Raw genomic sequence first — 16,434 nt, 5'->3', positions numbered from 1 at the left:
CCCCCCCCCCCCTGTTCTTTCTTTAAGATCCATTGATGTTCTTGTGTTCTTCTTTCTGGTGTTTGGAATTTTTCCATGAAAAGTAAGATTTGGTGTTTTGTTGGTGTTTGGGATTTACTTGGGATTCAGATTTTATGCTCCGCCGATCGGGTGCCGTTTTCGAGCTTTTTTGTTCCCTTCCACGGCGGCAACCGTCGCGGATTTCTGGGTATTTATATTATCTTAATCTATACTTTTCTTTCTTTATTCATCTATGAACTTAAAATATTCTATTCTTAGTCTCTCTCAATATGCTAACTAGACTCTGGTTCAGTAATCAGTTCTGCATGCAGGTTATGAGTAGCTCTATGTTGTTTCTATGTTTGTTTTCGTTTTTTTCTTGTGATTGTTCTTGTGGGATTCGGGAAATTTTTTGTGAAGAACTGTGGAATTAAGAACCCTAGAAATTTTCGATTGGTTGAGTTTTGTTTTTTGTTGTTTGTTGGTATTCAAGTGAGGTTTGATTCATTGATGGCTGAAAATTGTGTTAGGTGACTACACTACTTGGTTTCACTACGAAGTTCTGAATTGAGAGGAGAAATCTATGGCTACTTACTATTCTAGTTCGAGTAATGGAAGGGAGGCTACTCCTATCCTCTACTCGAGAGGAGCTTTGATCGGTTCATATGAAGACTCGTCGATTCTTCCCCGGAATATGATGATGCATAATTCTGGGATGTACATGGATTCATGTCCTTCACCGGGAGACAATGGTTGTGGTCAGATAACGTCGGTTGGAGCAGCGGGAACGAGCCAACAACAGCAGGAGTTTTTGTCGAACCTCGGTGGTTCGGAGATTGCTGAGCATGATTTCGATACATGGAGAGGAGAGGGAAGGAGTGAAATGGTTGGTGCGAGCTCGATGCGTGGCCCGACCAATGTTCTTCATGGTGGGCAGAATTTGCAGGGTCAGGGGTTATCCCTTACTCTTAGTACACAAATTCCATCTGGAATTCAAATGCCTTCAATTCCTTATAGGAATTCGGATATGGGTTTAGCTTCGTTCTTGAGTCCGAATCCGACCAGTTCAGGCGACGATGGCTGCAGAAATGGCAGTTCTAGAGACGAGCAGTTGGCAAAGGGGGAATTATCTCAATACAGTATGTCTACGATTGCGAGAACGATGCCGAACTCGAAGTACCTTAAGGCAGCACAACAACTCCTTGATGAAGCTGTTAATGTCAGGAAAGCTTTGAAGCGACCTAATAATGAGAGAAACCAGAGCTCACATGAGCATGAAACTAGAAGTGGAAAGAATGGTGATGCAGGAACCAAAAACGACGGTTCGATGCTCACTGCAAGCGGAGCGTCTTCGAACCCTCAAGAAACTGGAAGCAATTCAACTTGTGAGCTCTCTCATGCTGAAAAGCAAGATTTGCAGAACAAGTTGACAAAGCTTTTATACATGTTGGATGAGGTAATATACTCTCTTATATTCTCTAGATTAGATGAACACATTCGATTCGGTTTTCGGTTGAAATGGTTTGTGGCACCGACTTATTCCGAAGTACGAGCTCAAGGTGAACTGGTGATCTTGTTTTGTAGGTTGATAGAAGGTACAATCAGTATTACCATCAAATGCAGATTGTGGTATCATCATTTGATGTTATAGCAGGATGTGGGGCGTCTAAGCCATATACTGCACTTGCACTCCAGACTATATCTCGTCATTTTCGGTGCTTGCGGGATGCAATAGCTGGTCAAGTTCGAGCTACCCGTAAAAGCCTGGGAGAGCATGAGAATTCTGGAAATGACAAAGGAGTTGGAATCACCCGTCTCCGGTACGTCGACCAGCAGTTAAGGCAACAAAGGGCTCTTCAGCAGCTTGGTATGATACAGCAGCATGCATGGAGGCCTCAAAGAGGGTTGCCTGAGAACTCTGTTTCGATTCTTCGTGCTTGGCTGTTCGAGCATTTCCTTCATCCGTAAGTCTCGAACATTAGTATTTCGTTTTATGTTCTCTGTCGAACCGAAATTAAACCTAGTACTACATTTCCAGGTATCCAAAGGACTCTGATAAGATCATGTTGGCAAGGCAAACAGGATTGACTAGAAGTCAGGTAAAAACTCCATAACTGGGGAAGTAGAAACATGGCACTAGAAAGATTTTGGATAATATTTTGAATCAATTTGTTTGATATGTTGGAAAAGACCAAACCTTGTATGTCTGAAAAGATGTGTCTGCTGGAAGTAGGTACATGTCGTGGAGGCTGCCGATTTAGCTCCATTTTATTTCTCCACCATGTCTATATTTACCTCGAGTTTTGTTGTACTGACATGTGTATCGATATTAAATTTGATGTTGTCGATGGGCTTGTGCAGGTCTCTAATTGGTTTATCAATGCACGCGTGCGTCTTTGGAAACCTATGGTAGAGGAAATGTACAAGGAAGAGGCAGGCAGTGCAGAAATGGACTCTATATCTTCATCTGAAAATGTTGGCAAGGGAACAAAAGGAGATAACAGGACCTTTGAGGATAATAAGGAGGAGGATCTGCAACAAAGTACAAGTTCAACAGCCACCGAAAGATGTAGCGCTGGAGACATTATCGACTTAAAATCCGATCAGGCCTCTAATCTTGGAAATTCAGGTTCCACCAGACTAGCTAGTTTCCAAAATGGTGCTCACATCGAAGCTCAAAACGAGCTGGTAAAGTCGAGGGAGGAGCTAAGGCCTAATGTAAATAACTCTAATTTCTTTCCTGATGCAATTGTCCAGTCTCAGGCAGGAAGTGACAGGTTTATGGCTGCCGCTGCTGCCTATCACATGTCTGAACTGGGAAGGTTCGGGGCGGTTAGTGGGGTATCGCTTACACTGGGCTTACAGCATTGTGAGGGTGGTGGCATACCTATGCCCACTGGGACACATCATGGTTTTGCAGCCATGAGAGGAGACGAAATGTACAATGCTGCAGCGTCTTCTCTCGGGGACACAGGCCATTTTGAATGCGTAAACGCTGGTAATCCGCAACCGAGGTTCGGCCCTTCTCATCTTTACCATGATTTTGTTGTGTAAAAGTGCAACTGTACAAGATTGCTGGTCTGCATCATATACTAGATGATATATATGTACCACTGAAGGAGCAAAGGAACATAGATTTTTCTGCATTAGAACATAGGCTGTTCCTTGTAGCATTTCCTTGCTTGCAGATAAAAAAAGAATGATTTGTGTCCTCCATATATGATATATGGAAAGCAGCAAAAAACATATTTGTTATATATATCATGTGTAGTTGATTGGAAGGTTAGCCATATTTTGTCTGTCTGCATATGATTCAGTCACTGCCAAACTTTGGTTTCCACAGGAAATATCGTCATTTGAATAAATGTCAAGTGATTTTGAATTTAAACCTTCTATTATATATCTTTTTAAATCTCCATGCTTTATTCGTTTTGATTTTTATACTTTTTGTCTATTTTATTGTAATTTTCGTGTTTTTACAAGTGTATCAGTGGTTTCTGAAATCAAGAAAGTAACAATTAGTCACTTTGAGCATACCTCAATCGATAAAAACACGGTAAACTGACTCAGATGTGTATGCTTCAAACCGACTCGATTCAGAAGGTTCAATCCGGTTTTTCAGTTGTAACATGCATCCATTACTCGAATAACTAAGGAAGTAATCAACATAAGTAGACAACTAAGGCTAATATTCTACAGATTATAATGGGTATAGATAGAGCTTTACCTTTGAGTCCTTCAAATTGGAAGTCCCGCATTCAGTTCATAAGTGCTTTCATTCTTAGCTCCCCAAGTGTAACCTGTAGCTCCATGATTCATAAGTGCTTTCAAACTTATAAAGATAGGTAGCATAAAAGGCAAGCCGTAACTGGAATTAACAGTACCAAGATTTTGTTACCAAAAAACCTAGACTAGTGGGATCTATAGGAGGAGTTGGTTGAGGTTCCAAACTCCGTTTGCCGTGAACAATATTCAGGCACAGCGGTGGTCATGCTATACAAGTCAATAAAGAAAGCCAACTAACACCACCATGGCTATCTGCCCATGCTCTTTACAAAAACAAGAAAAAGGATCAAAATGGTCTGATGAAGGGCTTTGATCAGACAATTATTATGCAGGGTCTACCTGAAAATAGTAAAGAACACAATGTCAGGAGATTCTAGAAGTAAAGTAGCTCAACTGAGAAGATATAGCGTACGGACCTTCTGTACAGAACTCTGACATCTTGATTTAGAAGTGGGGTTTCTAGAAAATTATCGCCACAATCTTTCACGTCAACAGTCGTCACTTCAAAGTCATGATAGCCACAATACTCGTTCCACTCGAACCACATCTTAGCAATCAGTTCCTTCTTGAAGCAAGCGCTATGATCCCCCTCTTCAGGAGAGTCAGCAGCCACCAATCTATAAGCAAAGACTTTCTTAGTTTGGCCAGGACGGAAAGCACGACCAATTGCTTGGCGGGTCACTGATGGATTCAGATGAACATCCAAAATAATGATACGTGATGCCCCTACTAGAGATATGCCTTCCCCACAGGCCTTAATGGAACCAAAGAAGACTCGAGCATCGGGCGAGTTGTTGAAGCGTTCCATCGACAATTCCCGATGCTCGGAAGTTGTTTCACCAGATATCATGAAGGTTTCTTTTCCTGGACTCCAACCTTTCTTCTGCACAACCAATCTCTCCATGAATTTCAAAGGGAGCAGGTATTGGCTGAAAACCAGCAGCTTCTCCCCGGTAGTGGCACACAAATTCAGCATATTAAGAAAGAATTTTGCCTTCACTCCATCTTTAACGTCCAGCTTATCAATGACCTCATCTATTTTGTCATCCGTTACAACAGCATTCACAGAGAAAACATTCAACTTTGGGTGTAAATAAACAGCACTGCCGGCAGAGCTTATTTTGAACTTCCTATTGAACTTTTTAACCTTTTCTCCTTCGTGCTTCTGTTTAGAAGTGAGATTCAACACCACGGTAAAGTCGACCAATCCAGGGAGCTCATCGAGAAAATCCCCTTTATAGTAATGCAAAATCTTGCTGGTCATTTCACGTAAATCATGGATGACACTCACTTTCCTCCTGAAATCTTTATCCTTTTGAAGTGTATGTTCCACCAAATCATAAAAAGCAGAATCAACACCAGCTTTGAACTGCTTCCTCACACCAGGTATATCCACTCTTGACATGATGCGCTTGATGATAGGTCGAGAAGTTTCGGATCTCATGAACTTCGGTCGAACAAGATTCACTATATTGAATACCTCTTTAACATGGTTCTGATAAAGGGTTCCTGAAAGAACCACTTTTCGTGGAGTTCTGACTTTGGCAAGAGCTTGCAAAATATCAGTGTTCTCATTTCTTGGAGTATGCCCCTCATCTAGAATAAGAATGGTAGGAACCTTGAGCAATATATTTTGACAAGCAGTTGATGATGAACTGGTTTCAACCTCACAGACGATTGTGGAAAATTGTTTGTATCCTAAGAACAGAATACTCTTGTGCTCGACCCACTGATTCAGTACTGTCAGCTGTTGAGCCCTATTATCAGCTTTAACAGAATAGAAATCATAGAGTGGAATATCTTCCACTTGCCAAATCTGAAACTCTTTTTTCCATGTAGCCAAGATTCCTTTGGGAAGCACAACCAATGGTCTAGCCTGTGGATACTTAGCTAAAAAACTTTGCATAAAACTGATTATCATAAAGGTTTTTCCAGATCCAGGAGCGTGCGCCAAAATGCAGCCTCCAGGATTGTCAGTTACCAAGTTGCTTATAAGGAAATTGAAACCTTCCATTTGATGAGGCTTCATTTGCTTCATATGCCTAGGGTGTGCAGAAATTTCAGTTACAGTCAAATCATCTTCTGAAATTTTAACTTCAACGTCACCTGAATCTTTGTTACGAGATTCAGACATGTATGTTCTTGTGCTCTTCTTACCCTGGAAAAGAAATATGAATCATTGCAAGATTAAGTTCACAGAAGATGATAGAGCTGATAACAAATGTAGATCAGAAACTATTCAGGATTTTTCAAAATTATATCACTCGACGTGACATAGCTAGTAATGTTGATCCAAATTCACAAACAACCTACTATCACTTGACATGACAGTGACATTTAATAAGGATCCTATAATTAGTGAAAAACTAACAAAACAATCTACTATTCGATTCAAATAAGCTTAAGGAATCAGACAAGTTTAAAATTTAATATTACAGCCAAAAAAAAACGAAGAAAAACCGGGTCTAGCTTTTGTTCGTAGTGTGGAAAATGTAGTTGTGACTTCTTTTTCCAACGCACGAATTGTTCGCACTTATTATCCGAGTATGAACTCGATAAAAGCTTCATTCAAGTATGTATGTATCGCATCCTCAGATGTTACATTTGAGACTCAAAATCAACATATACCAATGCTACATTCAGAGGGCCACAACAAAGACTGCTACCCACGGGCTTATAGACCACAATTTAAATCATTCTGCCCCACTTTGCCACGTATAAGTTCATATAACAAAGGCAAGGAAACTTGGTTTTCACACAATTGAGATGCCATGTTGCAAACCTGCTAATTTTAATAAGAACATCACCCTCAACAGAGGAGCGAGCCAAAACCACTCAACTGTTTAACTTTACATGTAAGCACACTAATATGCAAAAAGCTACATAAATCGGCAACAGAGACACAAACCTTGTTGTACTGAAACTCAAAAATGGTCTCAATTCCTCTGTCAATAACTCCACAAATGCGACAAACATAACCAAGATCCTCCTTCAAGAGAAAAGAATGATCACAGTCCGTAGTATCATCTGTAGTTTGCTGATCAGATGATGAATCTACAGCGACATCCAAGTCCTAGAAGAAGTTAGAATTGCAAGAATTATAAGTTTCACAAAGACAAGTTAAGTTGTTAAAAAGGACAATGACAATAAAGGAGTAAAATTCTACTTTAACCCACCATGCACAAAACTAGGATTTTTCTTTATACAAGTAAAAAACTTTACACTAATATTTGATATGCTACAGCAATATTCAATATACAGACTAGCACATTAACTCAAATAAGCTGCACTCGTTGTCTTAGAAACTAAGGGTATATAATTAGGAATTGATACATTGCAGATTAAAAACCAGAACTGAAGGAAACTGCTGGCACAGTGACCTATATATATAACAACATACCTTGGAACATTCCAATGCCATTTTCATATCGTTCCAAATATCTTCAAGACCATCTTCTTCACTGTTAGCCTGTTCGCTGACCTCATCCTCTTCTACACCGACGTAAACACCTCTGTCTTTCTTACTTATAGTTTCACTTTCACCAATAGGAGTTGCTTCCTCCCCATTTGAAGCCCGGCGTCCCTAACAAGAGAAATCCATCCTTAGAACATACATAAATTATCTTCAACTCTAAACTTCAATAATATAATTTCATAAGGCACTACTTTTAGACACTGATCAATAGGAGTAATCAATGAACAATATTGAGATTATAAAATGTTGTAGAAATTTCCATCATGCTATCAGCTTTCATTCCACATTCAGAATTAGTTCTAGAACACGTACCAAAAGCCTGAATTAACTAAATTTTTCATTGGTTATGAGGTGAAATTTCTTGTGGAAGATGTTCGGATTGGTATTCATCCTTTAAGATTTTATTTCATAAAAAAATTTACTTATTCAGATTGAAGTGCTCTCAATTGCCTCTTTCACTTCTGATCCACACAAAATTGGCATTTTCTTCTGGAAGAATTTCAGCAATATGGATTAGGAATTGTTTCATGCTCTGCCAAAAGAAAGAGAGAAAAAGGAAAACACAAACAAACAACAACAATATGGGATTAGGTATGATGTCCTCAATGCCTATTCTCCAAACTTTTTGGAGTAGAGAAATAGGCAACTGATTTCATCTTTTGCTAATCTGCATTGTAGATGGAGTTCATTCTCGTAATTGCCTGTCATTTCATAAGTTCTTAAGAATGTATAGTCCTCTTAACAATTTGGTTGTATCAATTTTTTTTCAAATTAAATATTCTTGTTCTATTAAAAAAGAAAAAAATTGAAGCTACTACATAGATGTTGTGTGAGATCCCACGTCGAATGGGGAGGAGGATGATGCATTCTTTATAAGGGTGTGGAAACCTCTCCCTAGCAGACACGTTTTAAAAACCTTGAGAGGAAGTCCGAATAAGACAATATCTACTAGCGGTGGGCTTGGGTCGTTACATGTTGGCTATTTATTTTTAACAGTGGATGTGTCACAATATTCAATTTCATATATATGTTTAAATTTACAGTTACATAGATGTCTAGAAAGCTTACCACTACCACTTTGTCCTTGAAGAGACTTTGTCCAGGTGGTCTAGGCAGAACAACCTCTTGAAAAGGATGTATACGCCTCGGAACATAGCTTTCTTCCTCATCGGAATCAATTATTACAATAGGCAATCGTGATTTCTCAACATCGTTGTCACGAACGTCAATGGCAGAATCATCCTCCAAATCAATGAGATTATTATGAACCAATTGGGAAGCTTGATGATCCATTGCCTCTGTACACTCTTTACTTCTCCCCAGACCAAATAACATACTCGACAGCGTAGGATACTTGGCAATGTAAGGACTTAAAATTTGCATCTTACACGAAACAAGGACTTCAATCTCTTTAGTGACACTTCCAAACTGACCACAATCCAAGCTATCGATCAAATTATTAATGGCGAACGGATCAGAGTAATCAATTACTTTCGCCGAGTTCTTCATTTTGTTTTGTCTCGGTACGTCATCTTTTTGGGCAGAAATGGTGGCAGCGCCAGGGAAATCTTTTCCATCAGTAGATAATTTTAGTCTCTTACGTCTCTCGTAAAACAGTCCTGACCACAGCGGATCGCACATTATCAGTAGCTAACAGTAGCAATTCAACGAACTTAACAGAATAGGAACAAACATCCTTCCATGGTCAGATATTCAGGCTTAGCAAAGAAAAACTGAATTCAAGTGTTCTTCATTAGGAAACAATAGAAAACTAAATTCAACAATATTGCACCAGGAGAAAGGAAAAGGAAAAGGAAAATATTAGACGAAAAAGGCTATAATGAAAGAAAATAAGATCAGTATCAAATAAAGCTATAACTTAAAGTGTGATGTCCCACGTTGGTTGGGGAGGAGAACAAACCACTATTTATAAGGGTGTGGAAACCTTCCCCTAGCAGGCGCGTTTTAAAGCCTTGAGGGAAGCCCGAAAGAGAAAACCCAAAGAGGATAATATCTATTAGCAATGGGTCTGGGTCCTTACATGAAGTGTGGAGTATATAAAGCAAAAGTTCCTAAACAATATATCCGGTATTCATTACAAAGCACATTAAATCAACAAAACAAAGACTATTTTTCCACAGATCATTCTAATTTAAACAACAAATGCCTAACATAATCTTCCACATGATTGTAAAACCAAGAATGAAATAAATTACAAAACAAAGGTGCTTCAATCTCTTGAAACCAACAAAGTATGCCCAATTATTTTGTTTGTTCGAAGAACCTTACCGTACATTCTGATACAGCAACAGTATCAGATAATACTCAACAATTCTTCACACTTCACACACATATATCCCTTCTCTAACGTCCTGGGTTCATCAACAAAAAATTTCCACCGATACCATTGCCAAACAAGTCATATTCACACAAGAACAGCACAACCCCTGCAATAAAAATCGACATAAAGCACAACCCCTGCAATAAAAATCGACATAAAGCACAACCCCTGCAATAAAAATCGACATAAAGAACATGCAACATTGCGCTAGACATAACCAGGTGATTAGAAATAACCAGAACACTAAAAGAATCAGCATCGTGAAGAACATTCCGGATAAACACAACCCACAAGGGAAACCAAAAAAAGAAACCCCCATTTGTGGAAGAGGAAAGGGTACCATTTGGAGTGGCGGAGATATTATGGAAGAAGTCGATGGTCGCATCCATGGTACGTTCAAGTATAGCAAACACTGAGCATTCCACAAACACACAGAAGCAAAGATTACATTACAGAAAGAAATATAAAACAACCGGACAGAATCCGCCGAGTAAGTGCATACAACAACAACTGACCGAGAGGAAAACGGAGGCTAACAATTTTGATCAATCCGAGCAGAAGAAGAAACTGAGAACAGAGTTAGAAAACCCCGATTTCAACGGTTTAGGGTCCGATCGAAAGGGAATCAACTCACATTTTGATTCAACTCAATGAGGAGCTTTCTCGTTGAACTTGACAATGGAGACAGAGAGAGAGAGAGAGAGAGAGAGAGAGAATCAAAGCATGCGTGAGATGAAGGAAATGGGAGAACGAAGGGCCTGCTCCGCTCTGCTGCTCGGACTGAGGGCGTTTCCGACTGTAGCAAAACGTCGGCGTTTCCGCGGTGACGAGGGAGAATGCGATATTGTGAACCAATCAAAATTCAAGAAGACTGCGACGGATCAAGTACACGTGGCTTGCCGAGTCAGTCCTTATTACGTCAGCTTTCTGACTCAGACGACACGCCAGCAGAGATTAACATTTAATTTTTTTTCTTTGGTTAAATAATTTTAAATTTTGAATTTTCAACCTTGGGTATAAATGTTTTCTTAATATAATATATCATTTATAATTTATTTTAAATATGATATTATATATTTTAATATCTAATGTATAATAATATATATTTTATTATATTTGGATATCATAAAATATTTAAATATATATTCCACTCAAATCTCATCTAAATTTTTTTTTTTAATATTTCAAATTATTATTTTTTTCTCATTTATATTTAATATATATAAATATAACAATTCAAATTTTATTTTCAATTCAACCCGTCTCTTTTAGCGTTACAGTCAAAAGTTGTATTCTTATTCACTATAGAACAAGTTTGGTTCATAAAATATAATTAGACAGGTCAATCATTTACGAGCGGTTTGTAATTACAAATGAGTCAAGCTTATTTTACCCGTGTAATTATATCTTATACCTTAAGTATCATTAATTCTCTAATAAATAATTTATTTGTAATTTAACAGATGTTTTTAGGGCTAGTGAAATGGTGAGACCATATTGTTCGAGTCCTAACTTTAGGGAATTATTCATCTTACTTACCCTATATAAGAATAAATAAATTTCATATTGTAAATTTTTGTTTGATATTTACGTGAAATATTAACCTTCTTACTCGACGAATTTCTAAAGAGACATAAGTTGAATAGGGGAACAAAATATTTCTTATAAGATAATGAAAATCTCTCTGGTAAACACATTTTAAAACATTAAGGAGAAGCTTGAGAGGGAAAGCACAAAGGGGATAATATATGCTAGCGTTGGACTTAACTGTTACAAATGGTATCAGAGCCAAATATCGGACAGTGTGCCAACGAGGACGCTTGCCCCAAAGGGGGTGGAACCTCTCCCTAACGGACTCATTTTAAAATTCTGAGGGGAAGCCGAGAGAAGACAATATCTACTAGCGGTGGGCTTGAGACCCCCAAGATGAACTCATTTTAAAACCTTGAAGGGAAGCTGGAAAAGAACAATATCTACTAACAGTGTGCTTGAGATCCCCAAGGGATAGAAAACCTCCTTAACAGACTCATTTTAAAACCTTGAGAGGAAACTGAAATAGGACAATATCTACTACCGGTGGGCGTGAGCTAGCTAAAGGCCTTTTGACCTTGGTTTGGGCCATGACGCCCAATACTCCTTGCATGTAGAATATAAGTGCGTTAAAAAACGGGAACATTTCGTGAGTAACCTACTTGGGTAAAAAAAATCTAAGTAAAATTATAAATAGTAACTTTTTAAGTAGGTGAAAATTAAATCTTTTAACTTTCCCATTTACCAAATTTGTAATTTAACAGAAAAAAAAAGTTATATATATATATATATATATTATAATTTTATTTTTTCCAAACAAGTTTACAAATTAAATTTAGAAAATAAATAATGAAAAAGAGGAAGAAACCGACAAGCAGTCGGTTGAAATTTGCTGAGCTCGACCAAACTTCGAATCCAAAATCCAAACACCATCGATGAAAAAAAAAAAAAAAAAAAAAAAAAAAATTAGCGAAAGCTTCAGAGATCGAGAGTTCAATGCTGACTTCTTTTTATATATCGTTTCCATTTACTATTTGGCGCTTCCTTCAGCCGCCCCTCTCTGCGAGAACCCCCCATTTGGGCTCACCACTTGGGCGATTCTTTACAGTTTTCCACTGCTTCCGCCTTCGATTCTTCCCCAACCCCCTCAAAACCCTTCTGTAATTTATGTTATTTCTCACTTCTTTGCGTCTTCTCTAACCCAATTTTCCATTGGACTCTCAATTCCCTCCTCCAATGGCTTCCCAGCAGCACTTATCCACCATTAAGGTCTTACCCTTCAACCATTTCTCTTTTGAATCTCCTTTTTTCCGCTTAATTCCACTGTTTTCTTCCCATTTCTCAACTGGGTTTTTGTTTTTGTAGGGCGCCAAAGTGCTCATGGTTGGCGCGGGAGGAATCGGATGCGAGCTTTTGAAGACTCTTGCTCTCTCGGGGTTTCAGGACATTCATATTGTAATTTGGTTTCTTCTTCATCCTTTTTTTGTTGTTGGAATTCATTGTTTGTGGATCACTGTTCTTGGGTTTTGTTTTGCTCATGATTTTGGTTCGTTTTTGCTGAGAAATTTGAAGAACTTTGGTGGGTTAGGGCTTAAATGGGTTAATGTGATTGCACGTCTCTTTTGGCTGAGTGATGTTTATGGATGAAATGAACTTTATTATTCGTTTTCGCCATCCTTGTCTTTGTTTTGCTCGTCCCCCGCAGGGATGCTCAACCATTACTGTATTGTAAATTAGTAATTTCAGGTTGGTATAGAATATTTCATTTTCCCCCTCCTCCAAAAGATATGGGGGGTGGAAAGAAGAAATTCTTCCACTTCGTTGTTATGGCACTTCAACGCGTTGTTAAGTTTTTTAATCCAATGGTCGATAGCTTTTGCGCTTGGAAAATGAAGTTGTGACTGATTTTGTAACCGTCCGAACTCATCACTGGCCGATATTGTCCTCATTGGATTTTCCCTTTTGGACTTTTCCTCAAGGTTTTAAAACGTGTATGCTAGGGAGAGGTTTTCACACCCTTATACCCTTATAAGGAATGTCTCGTTTCCCCTCCAATCAATGTGGGATCTCGCAATCCCACCCCTCTTGGGGGGCACACCGCCTCGTGCCTGGCTCTAATACCATTTGTAATAGCCGAAGCCCACCGCTAGCAAATATTGTTCTCTTTGGACTTTCCCTTTCGGGCTTCACCTCAAGGTTTTTAAAACGCGTCTTTTAGGGAGTGGTTTCCACACCCTTGTAAAGAATGTTTCGTTTCCCTCTCCAATCGATGTGGGATCTCACAATCCCACCCCCTTGGTGGCCTAGCTTCTTCGCTAGCACAGCACCTGGTGCTTAGCTTTGATACCATTTGTAAGAACCTAGGCCTACCGTAGCAGATACTGTCCTCTTTGGGCTTTCCATTTCGGGATTCCCCTCAAGGTTTTTAAACGCGCTGCTAGGGAGAGGTTTCCACACCCTTATAAGGAATATTTCGTTCCTCTCTCCAATCGATGTGGGATCTCACAGATTTTCTCCTCCTTTCATAGATAGTAAGGAATCTTCATTATTGGAGATTCTCGAGATGTTCTTCTCTTCACGATTGATGCATTCAGGTTTATATGTGACTACTTGATATTTGTATTCTAATAATGACGGGTTTCTATGCTTAATAAATGTTATTTCGGTATTTTATGTCGTGCAAGTGAAGCTTTGTTGGTACCTCTAATGATTGTCTATGCAATTTTCTTTAAATTTAAAGGATTGATATATATTAAATGTTTTCTAGTGTGCATTGAAATTGTTTAAGCTCACTTTGAGAGGTCCAATAGTAATATTGAATATGGCCTACAGTGGTTGATCAACTATGTGTTTGAGTGTGTTTTTGTTTTTTGCTATGCACTCATGTGCATTACTTCATACTCATTTTCAGATTGACATGGACACCATAGAAGTCAGCAACTTAAATCGACAATTTTTATTCCGAAAATCTCACGTAGGGCAATCAAAGGCTAAGGTAAGGAAATTTTCATTTTTCGTCTCACGGTGGCAATGCAGTTTCTGTTTCTGAACGTCTTACATATGTTCAATTTTTTTTTATGTTAGGTCGCTCGAGATGCTGTCTTAAGATTTAGACCTCATGTTAGCATAACCTCGTATCATGCAAATGTCAAGAATCAAGAGTTTAATGTAGATTTCTTTAAGCAATTTAGTGTTGTTTTGAATGGACTTGACAACTTAGATGCGAGGCGACATGTGAATCGTCTATGCTTGGCAGCTGATATTCCGTTAGTCGAAAGTGGGACCACTGGATTCCTCGGACAGGTGTTCTGTTTTTTCAATTTTTTTTTTTTTACAAGAAACTTTATATTGTGAATATTGATGCCCGTAAAGCGTATCAGATCCTTATGCATTTGCTTTACTTTAAGTCTTCCCCTGGAAACACTGGCACGGCAATGTTTAAGGCGGTGAAAACTGAAAATAGTGGAATGTGTATCTCTTGTGGATCTGCCTTGCTAGTCCTTGAACTATAACGATATAAAGTACGAACGCTCATCCAAATTCATTATAATTAATGTTTAAAGAAACGAATATGAGTTGGTACAATCATTGGAAAGTGAGCACTAGGTGATTATGTCAAGAATTAAGAACCGTCTTGTAAGACGTTTATTGTGAGACTAGTTGAGGTGGATATGTGTCTCGAATACCAATGGTTATAGTTAAATATTAAAAAAAGCTGAGTAGAGTCATAAGTATGGGTACTCATAAGGCGTGTTTGCGCTCATCCCTACTCCCTAGTCTATGACCTGAATAATACTGGCTAATTTTAAGTATGGATATCCAGCTATCTTTTTGCTCGTTCATCTCTATTGGCTAATTTTGAATGTGTTCTTGGTTGGCGCAGGTCACAGTTCATGTCAAGGGAAAAACAGAGTGTTACGAGTGCCAGCCGAAACCGGCCCCAAAAACATATCCTGTCTGTACGATTACTAGTACTCCGTCAAAGGTACTAACAAGGGGTTATGATCTCTATGTTGTTCTCTTAAGTAGTCTTCTCCGAGACCGTACATTAACCATTTATTTTCTTGCTTGTACTACTCGGTGGTGAAATCATTGTTATGTCTGATGAAGGTGGTACATGTGTTTGAACTTTTGGTAATAACGTCTCGGAAATAGAGAGAACTAATAGAATAATGGCTGACGACTAAGGTTACGTATTTATATATAACATCCCGCCTCTGTAACGAACTACTGCTAATACAATTATACAACTAAAACAGCCTAATAATATCATTAGCTTATTCAGCCATGGATTAACTCATTTACTACACTCAATAATTGGGTAGTTGAATATTTAAGGAATGCATGATCATAACTTGATTCACTGTTAAGTCTCAGCTCATTGAGCGACGGATTCGTTGTTCGATCGCATATTCTTTCCTCAGGTCGTGCAGTTAGTCCTTATCTTTTACTATTTGTTTAACTATGAAGTTCGATACTATGAGTTTCTGCTTTTGTTATGTAGTCTAATTTGGTTGCGTGAACTTTTCAGTTCGTTCACTGTATCGTTTGGGCGAAGGATCTACTTTTTGCAAAGTTATTTGGAGATAAGAATCAAGAAAACGATCTAAACGTGCGTTCAAGTGATCCAGCAAGTTCGTCTGACCACGCTGAAGATGTTTTTGAACTTAAAAAGGATGAAACTATTGAGCAGTATGGAAGAAGAGTGTTTGATCATGTATTTGGGTACAATATTGAAGTAGCTTTATCGAACGAAGATACTTGGAAAAATCGCAATAAACCGAGGCCTATTTATATTAGGGATATCCTGCCTGAGGAACCAACTAATCAGAATGGAAACATGGACAAAATCTGTGCCACTGATGAACAATCCTTAATTTCTGCTATGACATCTATAGGGATGAAAAATCCTCAGGAGATATGGAGTCTTGTGGAAAATTCGAGAATCTTCATTGAAGCTATCGTACTTTTCTTCACGAAAAGGAAAAAGGTTTCGCTTTGACTCCTTGTTTTGTGATTAAAATCTTTAGATTTCTTGTTTGTGAGATCCCACGACGGTTGGGGAGGAGAACGAAACATCCTTTATAAGGGTGTGGATACCTCTCCCTAGCAGACGCGTTTTAAAAATCTCGAGGGAAAGCCCAAAGAGGATAATATCTACCAGTGGTGGGCCTGGGCCGTTACAAATGGTATCAGAGCCAGACACGAGGCGATGTGCCAGCGAGGAGGAGCCCCGAAGGGGAGTGGACATGAGGTGATGTGCTATCAAAGACGCTAGTCTCGAACGGGGGGGGGGGGGGGG

The 16,434-nt window shown here is 38.8% G+C and overlaps 3 protein-coding genes across 4 annotated transcripts in view; 2 read left to right on the top strand and 1 right to left on the bottom strand.

Moving 5' to 3' along the window:
- Positions 1-3,292, top strand: part of LOC111451251 (BEL1-like homeodomain protein 7) — a 4,154-nt gene extending 862 nt beyond the window's left edge. Inside the window, exons 2-6 of one of the 2 annotated variants that reach the window (XM_023091598.1) lie at positions 130-208; positions 531-1,456; positions 1,585-1,964; positions 2,039-2,099; positions 2,362-3,292. In XM_023091598.1, the coding sequence (XP_022947366.1) occupies positions 584-1,456; positions 1,585-1,964; positions 2,039-2,099; positions 2,362-3,054 (2,007 nt within the window). In that variant the 5' untranslated portion in view covers positions 130-208; positions 531-583 and the 3' untranslated portion in view covers positions 3,055-3,292. Of the gene's footprint in view, positions 1-6; positions 209-530; positions 1,457-1,584; positions 1,965-2,038; positions 2,100-2,361 lie in introns of those variants that run through there. The other variant, XM_023091597.1, reaches the window with a different exon arrangement.
- Positions 3,293-3,850: 558 nt separating this feature from the next.
- Positions 3,851-10,423, bottom strand: LOC111450997 (protein CHROMATIN REMODELING 35-like). The gene is made up of 8 exons (XM_023091211.1): positions 10,118-10,423; positions 9,943-10,014; positions 9,551-9,708; positions 8,330-8,880; positions 7,187-7,369; positions 6,695-6,859; positions 4,203-5,944; positions 3,851-4,125 (listed from the first exon to the last, which is right to left on the bottom strand). Exons 3-8 carry the CDS (start codon positions 9,555-9,557, stop codon positions 4,122-4,124), a joined length of 2,652 nt encoding a protein of 883 aa, XP_022946979.1. The 5' UTR covers positions 9,558-9,708; positions 9,943-10,014; positions 10,118-10,423; the 3' UTR covers positions 3,851-4,121.
- Positions 10,424-12,040: 1,617 nt separating this feature from the next.
- The window catches only part of LOC111451097 (SUMO-activating enzyme subunit 2-like), an 8,202-nt gene continuing 3,808 nt past the window's right edge, over positions 12,041-16,434 (top strand). The window contains exons 1-6 of the mRNA XM_023091367.1: positions 12,041-12,401; positions 12,498-12,587; positions 14,044-14,127; positions 14,217-14,435; positions 15,016-15,117; positions 15,664-16,122. Of these exons, the coding sequence (XP_022947135.1) occupies positions 12,369-12,401; positions 12,498-12,587; positions 14,044-14,127; positions 14,217-14,435; positions 15,016-15,117; positions 15,664-16,122 (987 nt within the window). The 5' untranslated portion in view covers positions 12,041-12,368. The remainder of the gene's footprint in view (positions 12,402-12,497; positions 12,588-14,043; positions 14,128-14,216; positions 14,436-15,015; positions 15,118-15,663; positions 16,123-16,434) is intronic.

Source organism: Cucurbita moschata, unplaced genomic scaffold (genome assembly GCF_002738365.1).
Source record: "Cucurbita moschata cultivar Rifu unplaced genomic scaffold, Cmos_1.0 Cmo_Scf00013, whole genome shotgun sequence".
NCBI classification, from domain to species: Eukaryota; Viridiplantae; Streptophyta; class Magnoliopsida; order Cucurbitales; family Cucurbitaceae; genus Cucurbita; species Cucurbita moschata.
Note: the sequence above shows the minus strand (reverse complement) of the source record. Positions and strands in the feature narration are given on the sequence as shown.